A 25089-nucleotide genomic window follows, 5' to 3' on the forward strand; every position below is an offset into this window, starting at 1 on the left:
TAATAGTAATAATAATAACAATGATAAATGAAAAAAGGCGCAAGAACGGCTGTGGTGAAGAAGCTCGATTTGAACCCGCATGCTTTCGGATTCGATCCTACAACGCGGCACATTGAGCAGCTGTCTTCTACTATAGATGTTTATATTAGTAGGTCCAACCTACACAGAGTACAAACGACAGAGAAAATGTAAGGTATGGAAGAAAGGTATTATAATTAAGTTTCCCAGATAAATGGCTTCCGTGAAAAGATCTACATCCTTAACACTAAACTTTAAACAAAAATTGCACATCTCTTTCCTAATATTAATCCCCGAATCGACAGATCTTTCTGTCACTCAACATCAATCTTCAACTCAACATCAATCTGCCACTCAACATCAATGTATCAACTCTGAAAAAAATCCCCTACTCGACAGCTCCACTGGCCACCTCAAACCTATAATAACCATAAACCTCCCTATCTAGAACCACCTACTATAACCACTCGCTCTACGAACTCTAAGAAGCGAGAGATCCTATAATTCGTACCACCTTTCTTCCTCGAAGTTAAATCTCTACCCAAACTTTTCTTTAAAATCCTTCCCACCACAGTATAAATACTACCCTGATCTTTATTAAATCATCTGTTAAAATCTCTTATTCTACCACACCTAATTTGGGAGCCATAATCGCCTTCTCTGTCAGATGCAAATAACAACGCCAGTCCTTGGAACCTGCAATGTGTCTCACTGCACCTCACCTTAACCCACCTAGTGGCAATAATACAACCCTCAGGAACCCGCACCGACTAAATAATAACACTCTCAAGGCATCTTCTCACAATACTACCCATGTAACCACATATAGAGGCAGTGATGCTCCCTCTCAAACCGAGACCAATATTAATAATACTTCCAGTTCTTTTTTTACTAATAATGGACCCTAAAAACTTGACCACCCTAGTAGACTATTAATCTCCTAAAAACCTATTCTATATTAAAATAAGCACAGGCGTTGCTGTGTGGTAAGAAGTTTCCTTCTCAACCACATTGTCCCAGGTTCAGTCCCACGATGTGACACCTTGCGAAAGTGTCTTTTTTTATAGCTTCGGGCCGACCTCAGCCTTGTGAGTGGATTTGGTAGACAAAAACTGAAAGAAGCCCCCTCATATATATATATATGTATATATATATATGTGTGTGTGTGTGTGTATGTGTGTGTGTGTGTGTGTGTGTGTGTGTGTGTGTGTGTGTGTGTGTGTGTGTGTGTGTGTGTGTGTGTGTGTGTGTTTGTCCCCCACCACCGCTTAACAACCGGTGCTGGTGTATTTACGCCCCGGTAACCTGGTGGTTCCACAAAAGAGACCGATAGAATAAATACTAGTCTTTGAAGCACTGGTGTCGATTCGTGCGACTAAACTTCTTCGAGGCGGGACTCCACCATGGCCGTTTGTTTGAGCCATTAGACTCAAGATAAAATGAAAGATAAGACACAACAGACTATGTATTTCCTACTATGTAAATACAGAGGACATATTGGTGTCTTTCTTAATTAATTTTCCTCACCTGCGGTCAAGCATACACGCCAGCAGCTATGAATCTTCTTCTAATTGATAAGCAAATAAATGCCACGCCAAAATATGCACTCTACCTTTAAGCTTGATATCAGAGAGCTGAACATCTTCCTAAATTGCGATGATTAGTTTGTCAGCAGGCGCTCCACTTGTCTGAAATTGGCTATTTTAACCTAAATATTATTCTAAATTATTAAGCACTTGACATAAAAACTGTTTCTTTTTACTAGAGACATTTAATCAAGTTTTCAAGACTCGATTCCACATTCCTTAGCGTAAGGAATGTTTTTCATTTCCATCCAAATTACTTTGTCGAATACTACTACTACTGCTGCTGCTGCTGCTGCTACTATTGCTACTACTACTACTACTACTACTACTACTACTACTACTACTACTACTACTACTGTTGCTGCTGCTGCTGTGGCGGCGCCGCTGCTGTTGCTGCTGCAAGTAGGCAAGATCAGTTTTCTTCATGTCCACTTGTAAATATTTACTCATCTATTTTCTAGTCTGGTTCTTATTCTATCGGCTTCTTTTTGCCAAACCGGTAAGTTACAGGGCCGTAAACAAATCAGCATTCGTCGTCAAGTTGTTGGATAGTGTGACAGACAAAAACAAAGACATGTACAGGTTTTCGGGCTAAATTTGACGGTATTTTATGTCTCCGAACATCCTGTATGCGACAGGCTTTTACAAGGCGTTAGTCGGTTCGGATGGTGTAGAAGATGCTTCCCCAAGTTACCTCGCAGTGGGACAGAAGTCAAAATTATGGGGTTGCAAAATGAGCTTCTTAACCAGACAGCCATGTCTGTAGTGTAGTTAAGATAGTTTTACAACATAACGCCCAATCACATGAGAATCATGACATCAAAACATTATCAATCATTTTAATGTCGTTCGTTATTCTTTAAACATTTTCTTTTTATAACCAGAGACAAATCTCAATTTGTTATCTCTGTACCACATTTTGTTGATTGTATAACACAGAGCAGACATTATACACTATCTTTGCAGTACTACGATATTTCTTTATATGTTCTTCACATCGCCATCTTGTCCCAACGCCGTAGAACAGCATCAACGGCGCCATGTCTTATCTCATGAATTAGTCGGTATATATCGTGTGATGTGATTTGTTTCAGAAGCAAGATGTATAATATAATGATAATGTAACTCGCAATCATTTTATCATAATTTCTTCAAGCGATTTAACGTCCGAATTGGCTCTTGACAGGTTTTTAATCCTACGTTTCATGTTAGCAGGCGACAGAACTATGGTAAAATGTCACCCCAGCCTGACATCAATAGAAGTGAAAAATGTACGCATTACAAATGCAGCAATCTTTGCATGTTTTGCAATACATTTTGCCGTAACTCCTTTTGTTTACTCTCGTTGTGATTGGTTAATACGGCAGTAGCAGTAGACTGCATTATTGATTGTATTGAAACTGTTGTTGTTGGTAATGTTACAGTTGCTCTGTTGATATTGTTGTTGTTACTGTCGTTGCAGTTGATGTGATTGTTGCTGTTGTCATTGCTGCAGTTGTTTCCGTTGGTGTTGTTGCTCTTCAGTCCCAAGATAACAACGACATATTCGTGTGAAAAGCTATTTCAGCTGTCACATCTAGTATTTTTTAAAGTGTTCTTTTTAGGACTACATCATACGAAATAGTGGGCGGGTTGGGGTCCGTTTTCAAGGAGATTTGGTTACCATTTCCAGTATGTAGAGTTTCTACATGGAGAATTCTACGTTGACTTGAAATCGTTGCTGAAGTTTAGCCCAGGGCAGCTCTGACATCGCAAATCCATGGTCAAAACCATTCCAGCCGTGACTATTTCGTATATAATCATGAACATTGTATCTAGGTTTTCTTTATCCCCCCGTGCCCTCTTTATTATTATAAAGGAATAACGGCAAAGTGTAATTTATGGGAGATTTGGCTGCTATTTCTAGCAAGCAGATCGCTCACATAGCGGTTCCCTATTGGTTCCATGATTGTAAAGTGATTATGTTATTGTTGTTGTTCGTATTCAAATTTAAATCTGACTCAGTACTGACGCGTATACGTATAAACAAAAGCATTCCAACCATGGCCATCACGATTTTCTCAGTTGTTCAGATAACTCATTCAAAGCATTTACCTTCCTTTCAAGATGGTGTGTTTGTGTGCGATCTTATGTGCATCTGTGTGTATGTGTGTGCGTGGGTGTGTGCGTGAGAGTGTGTGTGGGTGCGCGCGTGAAATTGAGAGACCATGTTGGCTGCTGTTTCTGGCAAATCACGCTCGTACTTCTTCATTTATAGTTGTTGACGTTGCTGTCGATGGTCTTGTAATAACTAAAATCTCAAACTTGTCAGGAATAGACTACAACAATGTAAGAACCGCACCAGTTCCATTATGCTGCTTTCAAGACATACATGCATTTTATCGTAACGTCACCATTGACCTAGGATTCAACTTGCATTTGCAACGTCAATATTCGTGTACATCATCAGTGCTGTATCCTAGGGTTACTGGATGTTTCGGCTCTTACAACACAGACTCTTGTTCAGGCAACTCGATTCAGGTTGATCAAGCCAAAGCTTTGTACAAGTGATATCCTGCTGATGCTTATCGATCTCGCGTTTGCAGCGAAATCCATTTAGAAGATTTTTCAGGAGCCTCTACATTGTCCTTGATGTCTCTTCTCATTCGTGCAATGCCCAGGGTTTCATTGGCCTTTTGCAAGATACGACCGTTGAATCCTCGACTACAAACTTCCATTGACAAGCACCTCGTTTTCCAGTCATTCTTGAGGTAGTCCTTCACCCAGTAAAAATAAATCATATCGAATTTGGTTCAAAAAATAGTATTAAAAATAGCCTAACAGAATGGTATAGATAAAAATGAAGAACATTCAAAACGTTGGCGTCAGTAACGTCTGTCGCCAGTAACACCTGCGCCTGTGGTGCCAGCAATATCTGATACCTATAACGACTGGTTCGCTTAAAGAACAATAATAAACAATCGATAAGAGAGCCGATTGTATATACTCATTGGTCGTGCTAGAAATAGCAGCAAAACCTTCTTTGCCTGTAGATTCAAATAGCAGCCTGCTATCTTGAAAAATAAAAGGACACATTGAATATTGTACTCCAAAGTGCACTATGCCTGAAAAAAAAACAGCAGGCAGGATGGTCATATGGACTATGTATGTATTAATGAATTAGGGCCGACTTGAGGTTAAGTCAGAACAACAAAGCGACGACGTCAAAAACCAGGACGATAACCAGGATGTTGACACCAACGCCTCGGCTGCCACTACCGCCGGTGGTGTAGATGTTGCTACTACTGTGCTGCTAATGATGATGTTGATGAGAATACGGATGCTGATGATGTTGATGATTATCATGAAGGTGATAATGGTACTGATGATGATGATGATCGGAGCGATGAAGCTGACAGTGGAGAAGATGATGATCGATAAGCTCAAATACCACATTATTGGAGAAGGGAAACTATGTATATATATATATATATATATATATATATATATTGATAGAAAGGACAACAAAGGAAAGAAAGAGACCTCGATATTATGTAAATAGAGGAATTTATCTGTAAAAATATGTGACACTTATTCGGTAGCCATGATAAAACTTCGAGTTTCGGATGCCGGGGTGGGAACCCACGCCAACATCTCTTCAGTTATCCGGCTATTGAAAATTTCTGTGAAAAAATTTTTATGTGTCTGTATATATACATATATATATATATATATATATATATATATATATATATATATATCTGGTGTATGTGTATATACATATATATACACATACATATATATATATATCTGGTGTGTGCGTATATACATATATGTATAACTATATATATATATATATATATATATATATATATATATATATAAACATATTAGTACATATACGTATGTATATTTATCTATACACATATACAAATAGGTATGTATATATATATATATATATATATGTGCGTATGTGTGTGTTTGTAAGTGTGTGTGTGTGTGTTTGTAAGTGTGTGTGTGTGTGCGTGCGTGTCGTCTGTAAGTGTGTATGTGTCCGTTATAGGTAACCGACAAAAACATAAACCAATAGCATGTCTTTACATTTGAGTCAATTCCTAAGATGTTTCCATTCCATTTCCAAAAGGGAATATAAATCTAGAATCTAAAAATCTACAAATAAGATATAAATATAATACATATATAACAAAACATTAACGCATTACCGACATTTACATTACATCGAATTGCCTATATTGTAAATATAAATAGATAAACAGACAAACAAGTAAAACTAGATAAATAATCTAATTTGAGTCTGAAATTTTCAGACATCTCGGAAGCAAGAGGTAATTTCCCCCTTTTAGAAATCGACGTCTGAAATAAGCAAACGACACAAGACTATATCACATTTAACCGCATTAAATAATGGCTTCTTTCAGCAGTACAATGCCGCGTATACCGGTGTGAGTGAAACGACGATCATATCGACACACTCATATCCCACTGGTACCATTGTTTTCTTAACGAGAGAGAGAGAGGGAGAGGGGGAGAGAGGGAGAGAGGGAGGGGGAGAGAGGGAGAGGGAGAGAGAGGAAGAGAGGGAGGGAGAGGAGAGAGGGAGGGAGAGGGAGAGGGAGAGGAGAGAGGGGGGAGAGGGAGAGGGAGAGAGACCCACACGTATATATATATATATATATATATATATATATATATATATACATATATATATATATATATATATATATGTATGTATGTTTCTGCTAACCGCTATATATATATATATAAACAAGTTATAAACAAGAGCGAAGAATACTTGTTAGATTGATTAGTTTAATGTGCCCTTGGTTGATGGAACGCAATAATCTTGAAATATCGAGTGTCCCAGGCTCCCCTTGCGCTAATGAATCGTGTGTGTTATGGATACACATTCCTCTCAAAGTTGTTCTTCTGTGATAAAAAAACAAAACAAAACAAATAACAACAGCGATTAGCATATTCGCGCTCGAATCTGCCGGAACGTATTATGAATAAGTATGCAAGTCACCGTTTTAATTTTCTCTATACTGAATCGTGCATATGGCGATATATCACACACGCACACACAAAGGTAATGCTATGCAACTTTGTAATAATCCTTATCATTACTATTGTTGATATTATATGCTCCAAGAAATCGATATGATTAAAGTAATATATTCAGAATTATCCAACGGAATATATCTCTAAAGAAAAGAATAATAATATATTCTAAGGCGGCGTGGTGGCAGAAACGTTAGCACGCCGGGCAAAACGCTTAGCGGTATTTCGTCTGTCATTACGTTCTGAGTTCAAATTCTGCCGAGGTCGACTTTGCCTTTCATCCTTTCGAGGTCGATAAATTAAGTACCAGTTGCGTACTGTTGTCGATCTAATCGACTGGAACCTTTTCCCAAAAAATTTGAGCCTTGTGCCTAGAATAGAAAAGAATAATAAACAATTATCAACTACCCAACCTTCATTTTCTTTTCCTTCTTGTAAAAGAACTCAGGACTCCGACCGGGCCTTCCGTGATACCCTTAAAGCAAAGAACTCTTCAGCACCCCTTTGTATAGCGTACCGAGCGTGATTTGACAATCGTTCAGGCTCAAATAATGTTATCTGAGCGTGAACAATTTCCGCACTGAGCACGGCATTCTATACAAGCCCATCTGATTACTGAATTATACAAGCATGAAAATTGCAGTTGGTCACGTATGACTTCTGTATTCATTGAATGATATTTATCTCATGTAGGAATGCGTGCTCTTTGCTGATCCTATCAACACACACATACATACATACACATGCACACACACACAATGTTTTTTTATGATTTCTTCTTCTGTTACATAGCTCCGTTCTTCATTTTTTCGCGTTTTGGAGATCTCATGTAACCACTTAGAATTTGCTCCGTGGTAGTTCGATATCTTCTTAAAACAGAGCAAAACGCATTGATTTCCCAGGTGAATACTGGTCAATGCTTTGCTAGTTTGGACCAATTCCTAAGACAGCAAAGGATTTGGTGTGAAAGCAACAGCAGCTGATATCGACCCAAAGCTTTACTGGAGTTAGTGATGAAGAATGTCGAAATGGTGGTAGTGATATTAAAAAACTAAGTAAAAGAAACCGTCACAATATCCATTGTCTCGATTCTACCAAAATCCATCAGTACCAACGCTATAGCAGCCATTTCTACAATTCTACCACAACTTTCACATCAACATGACAGATTAAATGACCGTTATCTTAGCTTTTAAAGAAACTTGTACATCAAAGAATCATCAAATACTTTTAGAACAATGCGATAAAAGAAAATTCAATAGATTCTTTTGAAAATTGCGTTCTAAATAAATATTTTATTTTTTTAGAAGTTAAATTAAAACTACTTTAGAAATTTAATCACAAGAAAAAAAGCCAATCGAAAAACGTAGGACGAAAAAAAAAATATACATAAATAGAATAAAATAAAATAAAATAATGGAAGAAATTATAACTGTGAGAACTAAAGTATACTGGAAGTGTTGTGTGTGTTAGAATAATTGTTATTTGTATAAGAAAGATTCGAGAAAATGGAAGAAAAAGTAAGATTGATGTTATTCAAATGTATTTTCAAATAAAGAAAGTGAGAAACAAATATTGAGCAGAAGACGTTTTGTTGATTATTTTAAACAAGAAAAATAGAAAAAACCCTCTCAAAATACCAAAAGAAAAAAGAAAACAAAAAACCACACGTTGTTTCAAGCAGGCGACATTTTAAACATCCATTTCTCTTATATTCGTCCATCTCAATTTCTTTCTATGTATTCTTACACAAACCTAGTTATCTATGTATCTACCAATCGAGCCATCTAAATTTCGTTGTCTGCTTCTTTGTTCACCTATCTAGCTATCTAACTGTTTACCTATCTAAATCTTTAAATATACATCTGCGTATAAACATATAAAACTAACTTTGTTTACTCCACCTACATTTCTATCCTTTCAATTAATACACAAACACATTGTTGTCTTTTTTCCCCCCTACGTCTTGTATTTTTTCTCTTAGACACGAATACTTTCTATCTCTCTAATACTTCCATCTTATATGGTGGGAATGTGTGTGTCTATGTGTGTGTGTGTGTGTGTGTGTGTGTGTGTGTGTGTGTGTGTGTGTGTGTGTGTCGGCATGCTTGCATCGATTTTTATGTATATATTTACGCATATATACATGTGAGTGTATTTGTGTATGTGTGTGTGTTTGTGTTTGTGTGTGTGTCTGTAGATATATATATATATATATATATATATATATATATATATATATATATATATATACATTTATGTATGTATATGTGTAATATATATATATATATATATATATATATATATATATAATGTAAATATATAAAAATAAAAAGATAAAGAGAGGAATGGTAAGGTTACCATTGCTCTCTTTATCTTTTTATTTTTATATATTTACATATACACACGCTAATACACAACTTATAATCCCCAATCCTGTTCATACAATGACTGGGGCAAACTAGTCGGTATACAGCACTTACTCGGTATTACCTGTATCCTCTTGGGTTTGGTTAAATCCAATACCCTCCTCAACCTTATATATATATATATATATATATGTATATATATATATATATATATATATATATATATATATATATATATATATATGTATATATATATATATATATATGTATATATATATATATATATATGTATATATATATATATATATATATATATATATATATATATATGCACAGACATACATACATAAGACAAAACATAGCCCCCTTCCCCAATTTTTCGGGCCTTGTGCCTAGAGAAGAAAAGAATTTCACGGACCGGCTGTTTCGTTGATCGGATCAACTGGAACCTTTGTCGTAACCGACGGAATACCAGAACGTTGAACAAAATGACACACAGTATTTCTTCTGATGTTCTACGTTCTGGGTTCAAATCTCATTTTGGTCAAGTTTACCTTTCCTTTCTCCTGGGTCATTGAAAAAAAAAAATAAGCGACCTGCGATGACCGATGGTATCGGCTAATCCTCTCCCCAAATCTGCTGGCCTTGCGTTTAAATCGAAACCAATTATTATTTGTCATTAAGGCAGTGGTTAGAGCATTGGACAAACTAGCTTAGCGTTATTCCTTCCGACATATTACGTTCTAGGTTCAAATCCTGTTCGAACCAACTTCGAATTTTATACGCTCGGGATCGATAAATTAAAGTCCTGACAAAGTTAGAAGACGAAGGTATCAGTTAAATTCCTTGCCTCAAAATCCGTGGTCTTGGGCCTAAATAATAAATAATTTTTATCCCTCGGCTACAGAAATCCTGGTAAAATTTGTCACACACGTGTGTTTAATCAGATCATATCTGGATTAACATCCAAAATTTCGTCTATCCATCTTTTCCATAATTCTAATTAAGTTATTTTTATTATTTCGTGGAATATTATTAGAGTTTCTGTATTTTTCTCAGCGTTAAACAGTTTTAAAAGATCCCTTTAGCTATTTTTGTTTATTTCGTAATAAAACGTGTTATTGGATTATAAATTACCTTATCTCATCCTTTGAGTTTATGGATCACGCCAGAACACTTTCCATATCACTTTCTTTCTCTCTATTTCTCTCTCTCTCTCTCTCCATCACATTTTCTCTCTTTCATTGTTAATCCTTAATGCAAACATCATATAGCAAACTAGAGACACACATTTTGCGTAGTTACAAGACATATTAGTAATATCAGCCAAATTTCTCTCTAATCACACGCTACCGTCTTATAAAAAATGGGACATCTCGGATAAGGGAGACTACGTTATCTGTACTCTTTACTATTTGAATGCTTTCAGTCATTGGACTGCGACCATGCTGAAGCCAGGGCTTGTAGAGTTAGACAAAACAAATTGGCCCCAGCAATTGTTGCAAGTTTGTTACTTATTATATTGAACTTAGCGAACCGCTAAGTTACAGGGACGTAAACTAACTGCACCATTTGTCACACATTCGTGTACATATTCATCACCGGACCGTAGAACGCATGCACTTCTGCGTCCTTACACTTCGTCAACTACGTACACTAAGCCGTCGTTCATAGCCACAAACAGCTGGTCGGTCTTACAATAGACTGGACATATGTATGTATGTATGTATGTATGTATGTATGTATGTATGTATGTATGTATGTATGTATGTATGTACGTATGTATGTATGTACATAACTTTATATGTATGCGTATATGTATTTATGTTGGTATCAATCAATCAACCAATCAATCAATATATCTATTTATTTATCTGTCTGTCTGTCTGTGTCTGTCTGTCTGTGTCTGTCTGTCTGTGTCTGTCTGTCTAAACGACTCGTTTCAACACACAGTTTCTGCCTAGCAAATTCACTTCCCAAGGCATCTTTAAATCTTAGGGTTATAATAAAATATACTTGTCGAAGGTACTGCAGAATGGCACTGAACACGAAACTTTGTTGATGCGAAAGGTACTTTTTAACCATATACCAATATCTACGTCTATAGGCCACAGCGGGATTGAGATGTCGAAATATTGTTCCCAAGATAACAAATGGCACTCTTCTTTTAATTTTGACTCTATATGGTGGGAGGAGTTACCTCAATCTTTTCTATATTAACCAAAATGAAGTAGATTGACAAATTTATTTTTCGAACCAGTGGAAGACACGCGAGATGTCGAAATATTGTTCCAAAGATAACAAATGGCACTCTTCTTTTAATTTTTATTATTATTATTATTATCATTATTATTATTTCTTTTATTACCCAAACTCTGAAATTTTAGTGGAGGGTGAAGTGGATTACATCGTCACTAGTGCTCAACTCAAACCTATTTTTTTGATCCTGAGAGAATGAAAGGCATAACTGACATCAGCAGTATTTGAACCCCAGTGTCGAAAGAGCTGCAAGGCATATTTTCCAACACCCTAATGATTGCGACTCCTTACGGAAATTTTCCAAGTTTCGAGCAACTGCTTTTCTATAGGATAAAGGATTTTCGTAAAATTTCAGGCTCATATAACTTGTTAATTACTTGGCGAAATCGAGGTTAGCACATGGTATGATTTTAAGATTTATTCACTTATAATACAAAATTCAACGTTTAAAATATTTATGTTGTAAAGGTTGTTGAGATCTATAGATGTAAAACTAAGTGTGAAAAAATTAAAGAGATATACCTTGCGGTAATTATTACAAATCCTCTGTATTCACATCCCAACGGGTTTTATTATGCCTTTCACTCCTACAGTTCCGATAAATGATAATAAAATCTAGCACTGGGGAAAGGGATGCGATCTTTTAATATCTACCCTAAAAATTACTGGCCTTGTGCTTAAATCGGAAACCGTTATTTCTCTTGTTGCTGTTATTAGATTTTGCTGCCACTTGTTATCTGTCCACGATCCCCCATATGCTAACACTCGCAACGATATTAAACAATAAAAGCTTATATAACGCAATACAAATGTTATAGACTTTAACTGCTTATAGAACAAATTGCCAAACGAACATCAAAAGCATATTTGTAATATAAACCGCACACAGATCAAAGGATCAATAACCGAATTGATTATGATATCATTGTTAACTTCAAGTCTGTACTTTTACAGATACACGTAACATCGCTGTCTTAAAATTTGCATTCGTTAAATCTATTAATGAGCTATAATCACAAGAATTAAAGCAGACTTATTAATAACGGTCGTTTGATAGACGATGTTCGCCATGAAAAGACGTTCCAGTGCCCAGTTTTGTGAGTATATACACACACACACACACACGCACATATATATATATGTATATATATCCATATATACAAACGTACATAGAAGCATACATACATGCATATATGCATACGTACATATATGAATGTATGTATGTATGCTTGTAGGTGTGTTTGTATATGTGGATGTATATATATGTATATATACACACATATATATAAACAGATATATGTATGTATATGCATGCCTATCTATCTATCTATCTATCTATCTATCTATCTATCTATATAGATATGCGTACAACATACACGCGTACATACGCACATATATATGATGCAAGAAAAAGAAAAAGAGAAGAAAGGATCAGAGAGAGAAGATAAGCAACGATGGTGATATAGTTAAGTAGGTACAGAAATATTTAGAGAGGAAGATCCAGAGATAAGAAGATAGATAGATAGATAGATAGATAGATAGATAGATAGATAGATAGATAGATAGATAGGGAGAGAGATAGAGAGAGAGGGGAGGAACGAGAGAGATAGAGAAAGAAGGAGAGAAGATAGGAAGGAAATAAATGAAAGAGACTTTAAAGTCTTTCGTTTACGGAGCATGAATGCTTTAATAAAGAATTTCAAGGTCTGGTGAACATCACACACACACACACACACACACACTCACACAGGCACACATACGCCACCATATAAAGGCACGTATATAAATGCATACATACGCATCTTCCTGCATACATAGATACATATGACGGCAATCATGTTCTTTGTAAACATGGAAAAATCACTCGGTATATTTCTGATGTGCACGGAAGAGACCGAAACGGAACGAATATGTATGCATATATAAATGCGTGAAAAGGAGCGTATACATACATACATATATATATATATATATATATATATATATATATATATATATATATATATATATATATATATATATATATATATATACATACATATATATGTGTGTGTGTGTCTGTATATGTGTGTGTCTCTGTGTGGTGTGTATGTATGTTTGTGTATGTGTATATATATAGACATATATATGTATTTATTTATATAATATCTATCTATCTATCTATCTATCTATCTATCTATGAATATGCATGTATATATATACATACATACTTACCAACATAACCCGTGTACATGATCGAGTTATTACTTGTGAAACTAATAAAGTATATTTGTCGCATCAAAAGCTGTTGTAAGTTTTTGACAAGACCTTTCGCACAAAACTATAAGACATTCAAACTTTTATGAAGCATCACAATATATGTATATATATTTATATATGTATGTATATATGTATGCGTGTATGTATGTATGTATGTATGCATGTGTGTGTGTATGAATGTATGTATGCATATGTGGATACAGGCGGCGAGAGATATTTTAATAAAATATTGAGTTTAATTTCAATGTTCTGCGACAACTCTTTGTTCCTATTAAAGCATTTTGATACAGAAATGGAATACTCTGATTTATTTTTATTGTGATATTTCTCTGTACCTATGAACAGCTAATTCGAAATCCTATATATGTATGTAGTGAAGGCGCATGGCTCAGTGGTTAGAGCGTCGAGCTTACGATCGTGAGTTTGTGATTTCGATTCCCGGACCGGGCTGCGTGTTGTGTACTTGAGCAAGACACTTTATTTCACGTTGCTCCGGTTTACTCAGCTGTAGAAATGAGTTGCGACGTCACTGGTGCCAAGTTGTATCGGCCCCTTTGACTTTCCCTTGGATAACACTGGTGGTGTGGAGAATGGAGGATGGTATGCATGGACGATTGCTGGTCTTCCATAAACAACATTGCGCGGATTGTGCCTCGGAATGTATCTTTGGAGGTGCAATCCCATGGTCATTCATGACTGAAGGGGGTCCCGATGTATGAATGCACGTACGTACGTACCTACCTACCTAACTACCTGCCTACCTATCTACCTATCTATCTATCTATCTATCTATCTATCTATCTATCTATCTATCTATCTATCTATCTATCTATCCCCTTCTCCCTTCTATATATATATAAAACCACATGGCATGTACCTCCTTACTAATCTGATCTGCCTGTATTTTGTCTCTCTGGATATATTAAGCAAAAGGATATATCCAGGATATGGATAGAAAACTACTTAATCAGGCTTTCGTACCTTTCAGGAATTTATCATGATGAATGTCTTAAAGGGACGGAATCGCTAAGCAAAGAGTCTTTATATAAATCCTGACTATATCTGTTAATATATAAAATCTGTACACACGCGTAGACACACACACATATGCCCGCGCACATATATACGAACACACAAACCCGCGTACACACATACAAACATATATTTACGGGTTTGTGCACGCGCGTACACGCACATGAGTATATTTAATCCCATCACTTCTTCATCTGTCTGTCTTTCTGTCTGTCTGTCTGTCTGTCTGTCTCTCTCTCTATATATATATACATATACATATATATGCACATATATATATACACTCACTCGCACGCACACACACACACACACGCATATATATATATATATAAACATTTATATATGCACACACACGCATACACACACAAACATACAAATACTCTCATTCATATATATATATATATATATATATATATATAGTGTTTGTGTGTGAGTAGTATTTGTGTATGCAATGAACCAATGAACATGATGGATTTGCAAATATTAAGAAGTGGTTGTTCAGGGTCTCGGAAAGAAGCACATTAGAAAATTAAAAACAAAGAACAAAAGATTAAAACAAATGAAATAAAGACAAAAAAAGCCAAACAAATAAATAAGCAAACAAAGAAAACATAAGAAACTTAAGACAAGACAAAACAAAAACGTACAGAAGGGGAGGAATGTTTTGGAACTTCCTAGCAGTAATTCAAAATGGCAACCGTACCACAAAAGCTTTTTCTGTGGGTCTGTTAAAAGCAAGAGCTGAGGTTGGGGCAATCGTTTCTATCTGCAACAAAAGTTTCGGGCGTAGCTGCCATAACTATTATAATGGTGCTTTATACGACTAACTCCATTCTCTTCCTCACCCGGAGAAATTACTATTGTTCACGACATAAAAGAAATAATTAATAATACGAGATGTTAACAGCATAGATACCGGATACAGGGTAATAATCTACCATAAAGATTATTTAATGTATGAATTGCAAAGGAAATTTATAAAACCTGGCAAGAGTAGTTACGAAAGGAGAAATGTAAAGAATAGAGGAATCATGGAAATATGAGAGCCTTTGTATATAATGTGCAGATAAGACGTTGAAAAAGAGGTCTACATTTTTTTATATGTGTGTATACCCGTATGTGTGTATGTATGTATGTATGTATGTATGCATATATATATATATATATATATATATATATATATATGTATGTTTATATGTGCGTGCGTGTGAATATATGTATGTGGTGACACACACATATGGACATATAACCACTTTCATTAATATGAATTTATCGTGTCAATCTATCTACCTTTCTATCTATTTATCTATCTATCTATACGCATATGCATATATATAATATATAATACACATGTATATGTATATATATATATATATATATATATATATATATATATATTGCAATATATATATATATATATATATATATATATATTGCAATATATATATATATATATATATATATATATATTGCAATATATATATATATATATATATATATATATATATATATATATATATATATATTGCAATATATACATGTATATATATATATATATATATATATTGCAATATATACATGTATATATATATATATATATATATGTATATATTGCAATATATATATATATATATATATATATATATATATATATTGCAATATATACATGTATATATAATATATATATATATATATATATATATATATATATATATATATATATATATATATATATATGCAATATATACATGTATATATAAATATATATATATATATATATTGCAATATATACATGTATATATAAATATATATATATATATATATATATATATATATATATATATATATATATATATATATATATATATATTGCAATATATACATGTATATATAAATATATATGTATATATATATATATATATATATTGCAATATATACATGTATATATAAATATATATGTATATATATATATATATATATATATATATATATATATTGCAATATATACATGTATATATAAATATATATGTATATATATATATATATATATATATATATATATATTGCAATATATACATGTATATATAAATATATATGTATATATATATATATATATATATATATATATATATATTGCAATATATACATGTATATATAAATATATATGTATATATATATATATATATATATATATATATATTGCAATATATACATGTATATATAAATATATATGTATATATATATTTATATATATGCGTATATATATATATGTATATATGTATATATAAATATATATGTATATATATATTTATATATATGCGTATATATATATATGTATATATGTATATATAAATATATATGTATATATATATTTATATATATGCGTATATATATATGTGTATATATGTATATACATGAATATATATATGTATATATATATGTGTATACAATTGTCTGTGTGTGTGCGTATATGTGTATGTGCGAGTATATGTGTAGATGTGCATGAATTTGTCCGTGTGTATGTGTATGCACGTGTGTGTAAGCGTGTGCTATACCTGCAAACGTAGAAGAACACAGAAATGTCTAAGAGGCGAAGATCGAAGGAATCTTTAGTAAGTTAGTGTGAGGGTAGTTCTTGAATGTTTTATAATATATTAAGATGTGACATGGGCGGAAAGCGGGTGGAGGAGGAGGTACTGGCGCACATAAAGATTTGCTTTGAAAGTCAATATAAATGTACATGTATCTAGTATACAAAATTTCTTTATGATAATGTTTTGGCAGCCATCTAACAAGAACAAAACCGAAGATAAACCTTAAAATAATAATAATAATAATAATAATAATAATAATAATAATAATAATAATGGAAATCATATGCAACAAAAAGAGAAAGAAAGATCGTATTTTAAAAAAATATTTTCTCTGATGTTTCCGCGTTGAATTTATTATCGTCATCATCATCATCATCATCATCATCATTATTATTATTATTATTATTCAGTAGTTTTATATTTATCACGTTTTCACTGTACTACCGAGCGCAGCTCTGTGTACGGTGCCTAACAGTGCTATTTTCTGTATGTTCATTATTATTATTATTATTATTATTATTATTATTATTATTATTATTATTGAGTGAGAGAGCAGTGCTCTAGTGCCGTTTTGCATTTTTCCTTATACTAAGCGCTGTAATCCATCAAATATCTTGCTCAACAATTTTACAGAGATAACGCTCCTAACGACGGTGGAATATTCCTATTGTGCGTTACCTATTTGCACGGTAAAAACAAATTTCAGCGAAGACAAGTTGATATTTAACTGTTTCGGCTAAAGTTGACAATGAAGAACTTGTGACTCTATGACGACTATTCAACCGTCGACTCAATAGGTTGCTTTAGACTCAAGACTAATCCAAATCTATTAGTTGTTAAAAAAAAGAGCAACAATAGCGTTTATTTGGTTTTGTAGTGAATCGTTTATAAAATCTGTATTACTGCTTTGTCAAAGAATAGAAGTCGATATGAACGCAGACTTGCTTCGTAACTTACTAAGTAGAAATCCAATCAATGGCAAGCTTACTATTTGTACTCATTTAAGTACCTATCTGTAGTAGTATTACGTCAGCTAAATTTGTTAGTTTAGCGACGATCAAATCCATCGACTTCACTTTTTCTTTTGAATGAAAATTGCCATTGATTACAAGTGTAATAAAGATCAAAATTAAAGAAGTAACAAACTGGCCAACACAGTGGACTATTACAAGTGAGAACGAACACACTTTTGCCTTTCAGATGTTCCCTTTACAACAGAAGCTCGTCTTCAGTGTATGCACGACGGAGGCTTTTACTGTAGGTTTTTACACCGACAGAACTGCACTTCTATGCTACGGACTTTGGGGGATTTCATTGAGATTGATATCGACATAGTATCACACTGATCCTCTTCGATAGGACGACAACAACGCTGCCTCGACCATATATCTATCGCTGATTTTTTACGAATCTTACTTCTCTATAAAATAACATTAAATTCTGTCGGATAACCATACACTAAGTCGTTTGCTATTTGAGAAACCATTAAGCAGTAACAAGCTGTTTCGCTTTGCTCTCTATCTCATTTTTATCGAACTAACGTAAGAAGCGACAGAATCTTTTATTTTCCATTAAGGAACTCTATTTTCAGATGGCCTATACTGTTAGGCATATTTTAAGCTGCATGAATTACCCGTAAAAAAGTATTATTTTATCTTACATTTTATACTCTAGCGAAATTAATCCCCTTATCTTTGTGACATTCAAAATGAATTGGTATTCATACACATACGTAAAACCTTGGTTTTGTTCTACGTTGGCATTTTAAAATCTATTGTTTTGATTTCCTCGATCTGAATCTATACTTACAAGATTTCGTACTAACACATTTTGACTGGATATATATCACACAAGAACAGCTTGCAGTTTTATATTAACATTAAATCGTTCGTTTATATTACTTTGAATTAACCCACTGCCAGAGACGGATAATTCTATAAGATGGGACGTAAAAGATAGAAGCGAAATCTATGGAAGAGTTATTTTATCTGTTCGAAATGTTATTTTTGTACATTATATTCTTCTTTTTCAATTATTGGAGGCTTTGAAGTAATAATTTCTTCTCTGTTAAACTTACATCAAAATTTAAACATGTCCTTTACATACACACGGAGGCGCAATGGCCCAGTGGTAAGAGCAGTGGACTCGTGGTCATAGGATCGCGGTTTCGATTACCAGACCGGGCGTTGTGAGTGTTTATTGAGCGAAAACACATAAAGCTCGACAAGGCTCCAGCAGGGGATAGTGGCGAACCCTGCTGTACTCTTTCACCACAACTTTCTCTCATTCGTACTTCCTGTTTCTGTTGTGCCTGTAATTCAAAGGGTCAGCTTTGTCACACTGTGTCACGCTGAATATCCCCGAGAACTACGTTAAGGGTACACGTGTCTGCGGAGTGCTCAGCCACTTGCACGTTAATTTCACGAGCAGGCTGTTCCGTTGATCGGATCAACTGGAACCCTCGACGTCGTAAGCGACGGAGTGGCAACGACAACATACACACATTCTCTAATTTAGTAATCATGTCCATTGTGTTTTGTTTTCGATCGCCATACATTTGTAACCATTATACTGTTTTGCTCTTTTGCCTGATTCGGTCATTGGACAGCGGCCATGCTGGGGCATCAACGTGAACGGCTTAGTTGAACAAATCACCCTAGTACTTAGCATAAGTCTGCTTATATATATATGTCTGTATATATATATATATATACATAGTTGAAATTTAAAGTTAATCATTAATCATTACTTTACTTTGTACCATATGACAACCAAAACTCAGGATCATTACTGAGACAAAATTTTATGTATAGATGTACCTGATAAGATACAGACTGCAAAATGGATGCAACACAACATGCTCAATGGAGTCCCACTCACAAGAGACAGTAGGAGGATTAGTCGAAACGAGCATTGTACAAATTAAAAAAATTAATACCGAACCGATCTTCTCATTATTTTAGAAATTATCATTATTATTGTCTCAGTTAACACTGCGAAATTCCTGAAGTAGATTCAACGGAAATATACCCCGACTGCGAATGACATCAGGCAGCCCTAACTGTGCCAGCGCTGTACTCAACACATCAACACACTAATCGACATAGACCCATTAGTCCCAAAATATTATATATATATATATATATATATATATATATATATATATATATATATAATCTGTCATACCGGCCATGACGAAGGGAAATAGCCCTGAAACTCGAGTCGCCTTTATATATATATATTTATATATTTATATATTTGATCCTTTATATTGAACACTCAATATTTCATCTACATTCAATACCTTCTTTCATGGTGCCATCCATTTTTATTTTATTTTATTTTATATTGTATATTGTATATTATATTATATATTGTATATTCCATATTCTATACCCCACATTAGTTCTGCAGGAATATAAATAAAACATAAAAAACAGACAGTGTTGGAACTCTTTTAAACAAAATAATATATTCCTCTATACACAATCATACAAAACCCCCCACCTTTTTTGTATTTATTTTTACTCGCATATATATATATATATATATATATATATATATATATGTATATATACACAGGGTGTCCATAAAGTCTGGGTACATGGAGTAAATAAAAATCATAACATAATTAAATATAAGAAATAATAATTTCTTAAAGTATGTGTTAATCCCCATGTACCAGACTTTGTGGACACCATATATATGTATGTGTGTGTGTGTGTGTATGTATGTATGTATAATCCAACTCATTGCCGCACATAATGAAAAAGTACCCTCGAATAAGGGAGAGGAAATTTTATACAAAACAATACAGAGGAAATTATTTGGGACATAAAAATATATTAGTCTTCTACATCACTAACTTTACGATAATGTTCTTTAAATCGATTTTCCTTGTCACGTTAAACAGTCATGAATGGTGATTCTTATTCTTTTTTTAGGAAAAATATTAATAAAAACAAACAAAATTAATAGCCCTTGTTGTCATCGTATTTTTTCCGATTTTTTTCTTTTTCCGATGTTTTCTTTTCTTTATCCTTCTGTCACACACGCACAGACGCACGTAATGAAGTATACACACGTATACATGTATGGATGTATATATGTGTGTGTTTATATATACACTCACACATATATATGTAAATATATACATATATTGATGTGTATGTATATATATATATGTATTTGTATATGTATAGAGGTATGTGTATATATGTGTATATATACATACATATATATATGTACATATACATACATATGCATATATATATATATATATATATATATATATACATATACATGCATATGCATATATGTACACACAGACACTCACACACACAGACACACACATATATTCATGCAAAATGACACACACAGTTTGGTTGGACATATAACATCCAAATGCACTGACGTTTCGATGGCAAATCTGAAAAAAATTATTTTATTGCTGACGAAATTTCCATGAGTAATTCTGTTTTAATTTCCGTTGTTTTAGCTATTATCATATCTGTTATATATCGATGTCACAGTTGTTTAGTTATTTTTCTTCCTGATGTTTATTATGCACGTGCTGGGAGCATATACTTAAGACAGACAGCTGATATCAATAAAATAAAGTACATTTCTAGCAAAAGGCTTTATCGGTGTAAGACAATATACTTTAGCAGTAATCTATCTATCTATCTATCTATCTATCTATCTATCTATCTATCTATCTATCTATCTATCTATCTATCTATCCAACTAGCTACATATATACATATATATTCTGTGTTCCTTTCTTTGGAAGAGCGTAGCCTCGAAACGTTAAAGACTTTTCACTTCCCGAGCGTTATACTAATCTAATACATCTGTTTATTGTCTACACCACCTGTCTTCGTCTTTTGTTTTTTTTGTGAATTCTCCCCCATATATATATATATATATATATATATATATATATATATATATATATATATATATATATATATATATGTGTGTGTATGTATATATCTGTTTTAGTACATCAGAAATCATTTGAACACACAATGCAAATATCCGGAAGAGATACTGCAAGGTATGTCGTCATACTCTCTTATGATTCCACCAACTTCATCGGCTCTTGAGAGAAAGACAGAACAAATTAACCTCGGCGAAATTTGAACACAGAATGCAAAGTGTTGGAAGAGATTCCTCAATGTCTCCCTTCTTATATTCTCACAATTCCTGTAATCTGCCAATCACAAATACTATACTATTCTCCTTCTTTGAGAGAAAGAAAGATAAATTTTATCTCGAAGAGATTTGAACACAGAATGCGGGAATCTGGAAAAATACTGTAAAGAGGTGTTTTAACGCACGTTCCAGTGACTAAGCTAATTCGAAACTATTTTGTCTGAAATCACAAATTCTTCAAGAGTTATAAAGTGTCCACTTACCTTGTGCAAAACTGTTGAATTTGCAAAAGAAAGCACCCAGAACCCAGTCTTCGTTTAAACTGGAAACCAGATGTACCCATGAACAGGATAAGGTGACAAGAAGATCCGATGCTGCTAAATTCACTATGTAAAAATTGGTGGTCGTCTGCATTCTAGTGTTTGTGTAAACCACTGCGATTACAAGACAGTTTCCGGCAGTCGCGAGAACTATAACAATAACATAGAATAATGTTTTCACTATAATTTCCCATAGTGGAAATTTCTTGAGTTCTCTGGGATAAGGTATATTTTCCAGGTAACTTGTATAATCAGTGCTTCCGTTGATATTCTCGGTTATTGTCTCGGATAGAGAATATGACATACCTGCTATACTAGTGACATCGTTGAATGGAGTTATGTTCCTTTGTAGAGCTCTCGTTGATATACTGTAAACGGTGCTCAACGTTGGTATGATGTCTTTCATGGCAACAGCCATTGTAGACAGAATATTTGTTTTGATCTGATTGTATTTTATATAAAAAAAAAAACTGGATGTATTTTTATACAAAAGATAATAAGAGTGATAACAATATTATTATTAATTATAACGATGATGATAATAATTTTTTAAGATTTTTTGTTCAATTCTTTTCCATTTAAAGCTCAATTTTTGTATTTTTTTTTCTTTTAGCAGCAATAATCTTTTTTCAATGCTAATAAAATCATATGGATTTTGTTGTTCCGATAAGAATGAGTGGAGAATCAGTCTGGAATTACTGGAAATGTTGTCAGATGACAGCGGATGCTTCAGAGGAATATATATTTATGGCAACGGAAACTGGAAAAAAAAAAAAGAAAAAAAAAACGTAAAGAAAATGGAATATTGAAAAATATAAACGATAAACAAAATAAGTACAAAAATAACATAAAAATATCAAGGTTAACATATACAATTAAATTTATAGTCATAAAAATATGTTAAGCAATAAATCATACTGATATGGAAAATCCGTTGCAGAAATAGAAATCATATAAAACCAGAATATTTATCAGACATAATATATTTGATCACGTGTATAAAATGACACTTCTGACTTCTTATCCAATATGAATCAAATCTGGCTTGCCTCTTCTCTCCTAATGAATTTACATGTAGTCGGTTGAGCAGGCTGTTAACAACTTGCCTGAGATTGCCTCTGGCCCTATAATATAGATTTCGCGTTTTAAAGTGATCTAAATTAAAACTACCCATCAGCACTTGATGTTAATTTGTGTGTTAAACACTAAATTAATAATAACGGTAAAATTGTTTTTTTTCTATGTACTTCATTAATTTTAAAATTAATTTATAATGAATTAGAAATATGGCAACAATATGCTTAACCATTCTTGGTATATTGACTTTGAATAAATGTTGAAGATATTTTGAATATAATTAAGGTAATGTTTAGAACATTAAGTGCAGTATGTAACTGTGTTGTTGCTGCTTTTTAACTCCAAGTCTGCTCTGATCAAAAGCATGACAGACGTGACCATCCTGTTTTGTCATTCAGACAAATGTTACTTAAAATATTATTAACCCTCCTACTCGTCCCATCTGCGGTTAAGCTATATCCAACTATTATATAGAAATTGAGGAGGAAGCTTCTATGAAGTCACTCGACTTCTTTTCGCTAAGCTTTTAAGAGCCTGTGAAGTCACGAATAAATATATACGCACGTCCTACCATCAGCTCAGCAGAACATCAAGAAGGAAACAGCGTAACGGCTACTAAGCATTTTGCTCGGCATTCAAACAATTCTGATAAGTCGACGCCTTAATAATAATAATAATAATAATGATAATGATAATGATGATGATAATAATAATAATAATAATGATAATAATAATGATAATGGTTATGATAATAATAATATTAATAGAAATATGATAATAATAATAATAATAATAATATGTAGAAAGGAAGGTGGAAGAGGGTTAATATCAGTTGCAGACTGAGTGGTGTTACCTGGAGTAAATATAGACTCCTACGTAGGTAATAGTGAAGAAGGTTTATTATAGACTGTTGGAGTCACAGCAAAACATAGGGAAACCAAAACACCAAACGGACTTAAAAACCAGAAAAAAGAACAGAAATTATTTGACTGGCAGGAGAAAGCGTCGCATGGAAGATTCTCAAAGATAGATGCAGTAGTAGTGAGACATGGCTATGGTTGCAGAAAGGAAAGTTGAAAAGGGAGACAGAAAGTGTGTTAGTAGTTGCACACATTCAAGCATTAAGGACTAATTGGATAAAACACAAGATAGACAAAAATCAAGTAGATTCCCAATAAAGGTTATGCAAATCAAAAGAAGAAAGCGTTAATCATATAGTAAGTGAAAGTTGCATGCTGGCACAGAAATAATACAAGAAAAGACATGGCAACCTAGAGAGAGTAATCTACTGGGACTTATGTAGAAAGCCAGGATTTGCCGCTAAGCATTTTGCCTGGCGTGCTAACGATTCTCTCAGCTT

The 25089-nt window shown here is 33.4% G+C and overlaps 1 protein-coding gene across 1 annotated transcript in view; it reads right to left on the reverse strand.

The window, feature by feature from the left end:
- Positions 1–25089, reverse strand: part of LOC106883454 (QRFP-like peptide receptor) — a 307955-nt gene that overhangs the window by 181567 nt on the left and 101299 nt on the right. Inside the window, exon 2 of the mRNA XM_052973171.2 lies at positions 22596–23412. Within this exon, the coding sequence (XP_052829131.2) occupies positions 22596–23070 (475 nt within the window). The 5' untranslated portion in view covers positions 23071–23412. The remainder of the gene's footprint in view (positions 1–22595; positions 23413–25089) is intronic.

Source organism: Octopus bimaculoides, chromosome 15, assembly GCF_046866305.1.
Source record: "Octopus bimaculoides isolate indiv1 chromosome 15, ASM4686630v1, whole genome shotgun sequence".
Lineage (NCBI taxonomy): Eukaryota > Metazoa > Mollusca > Cephalopoda > Octopoda > Octopodidae > Octopus > Octopus bimaculoides.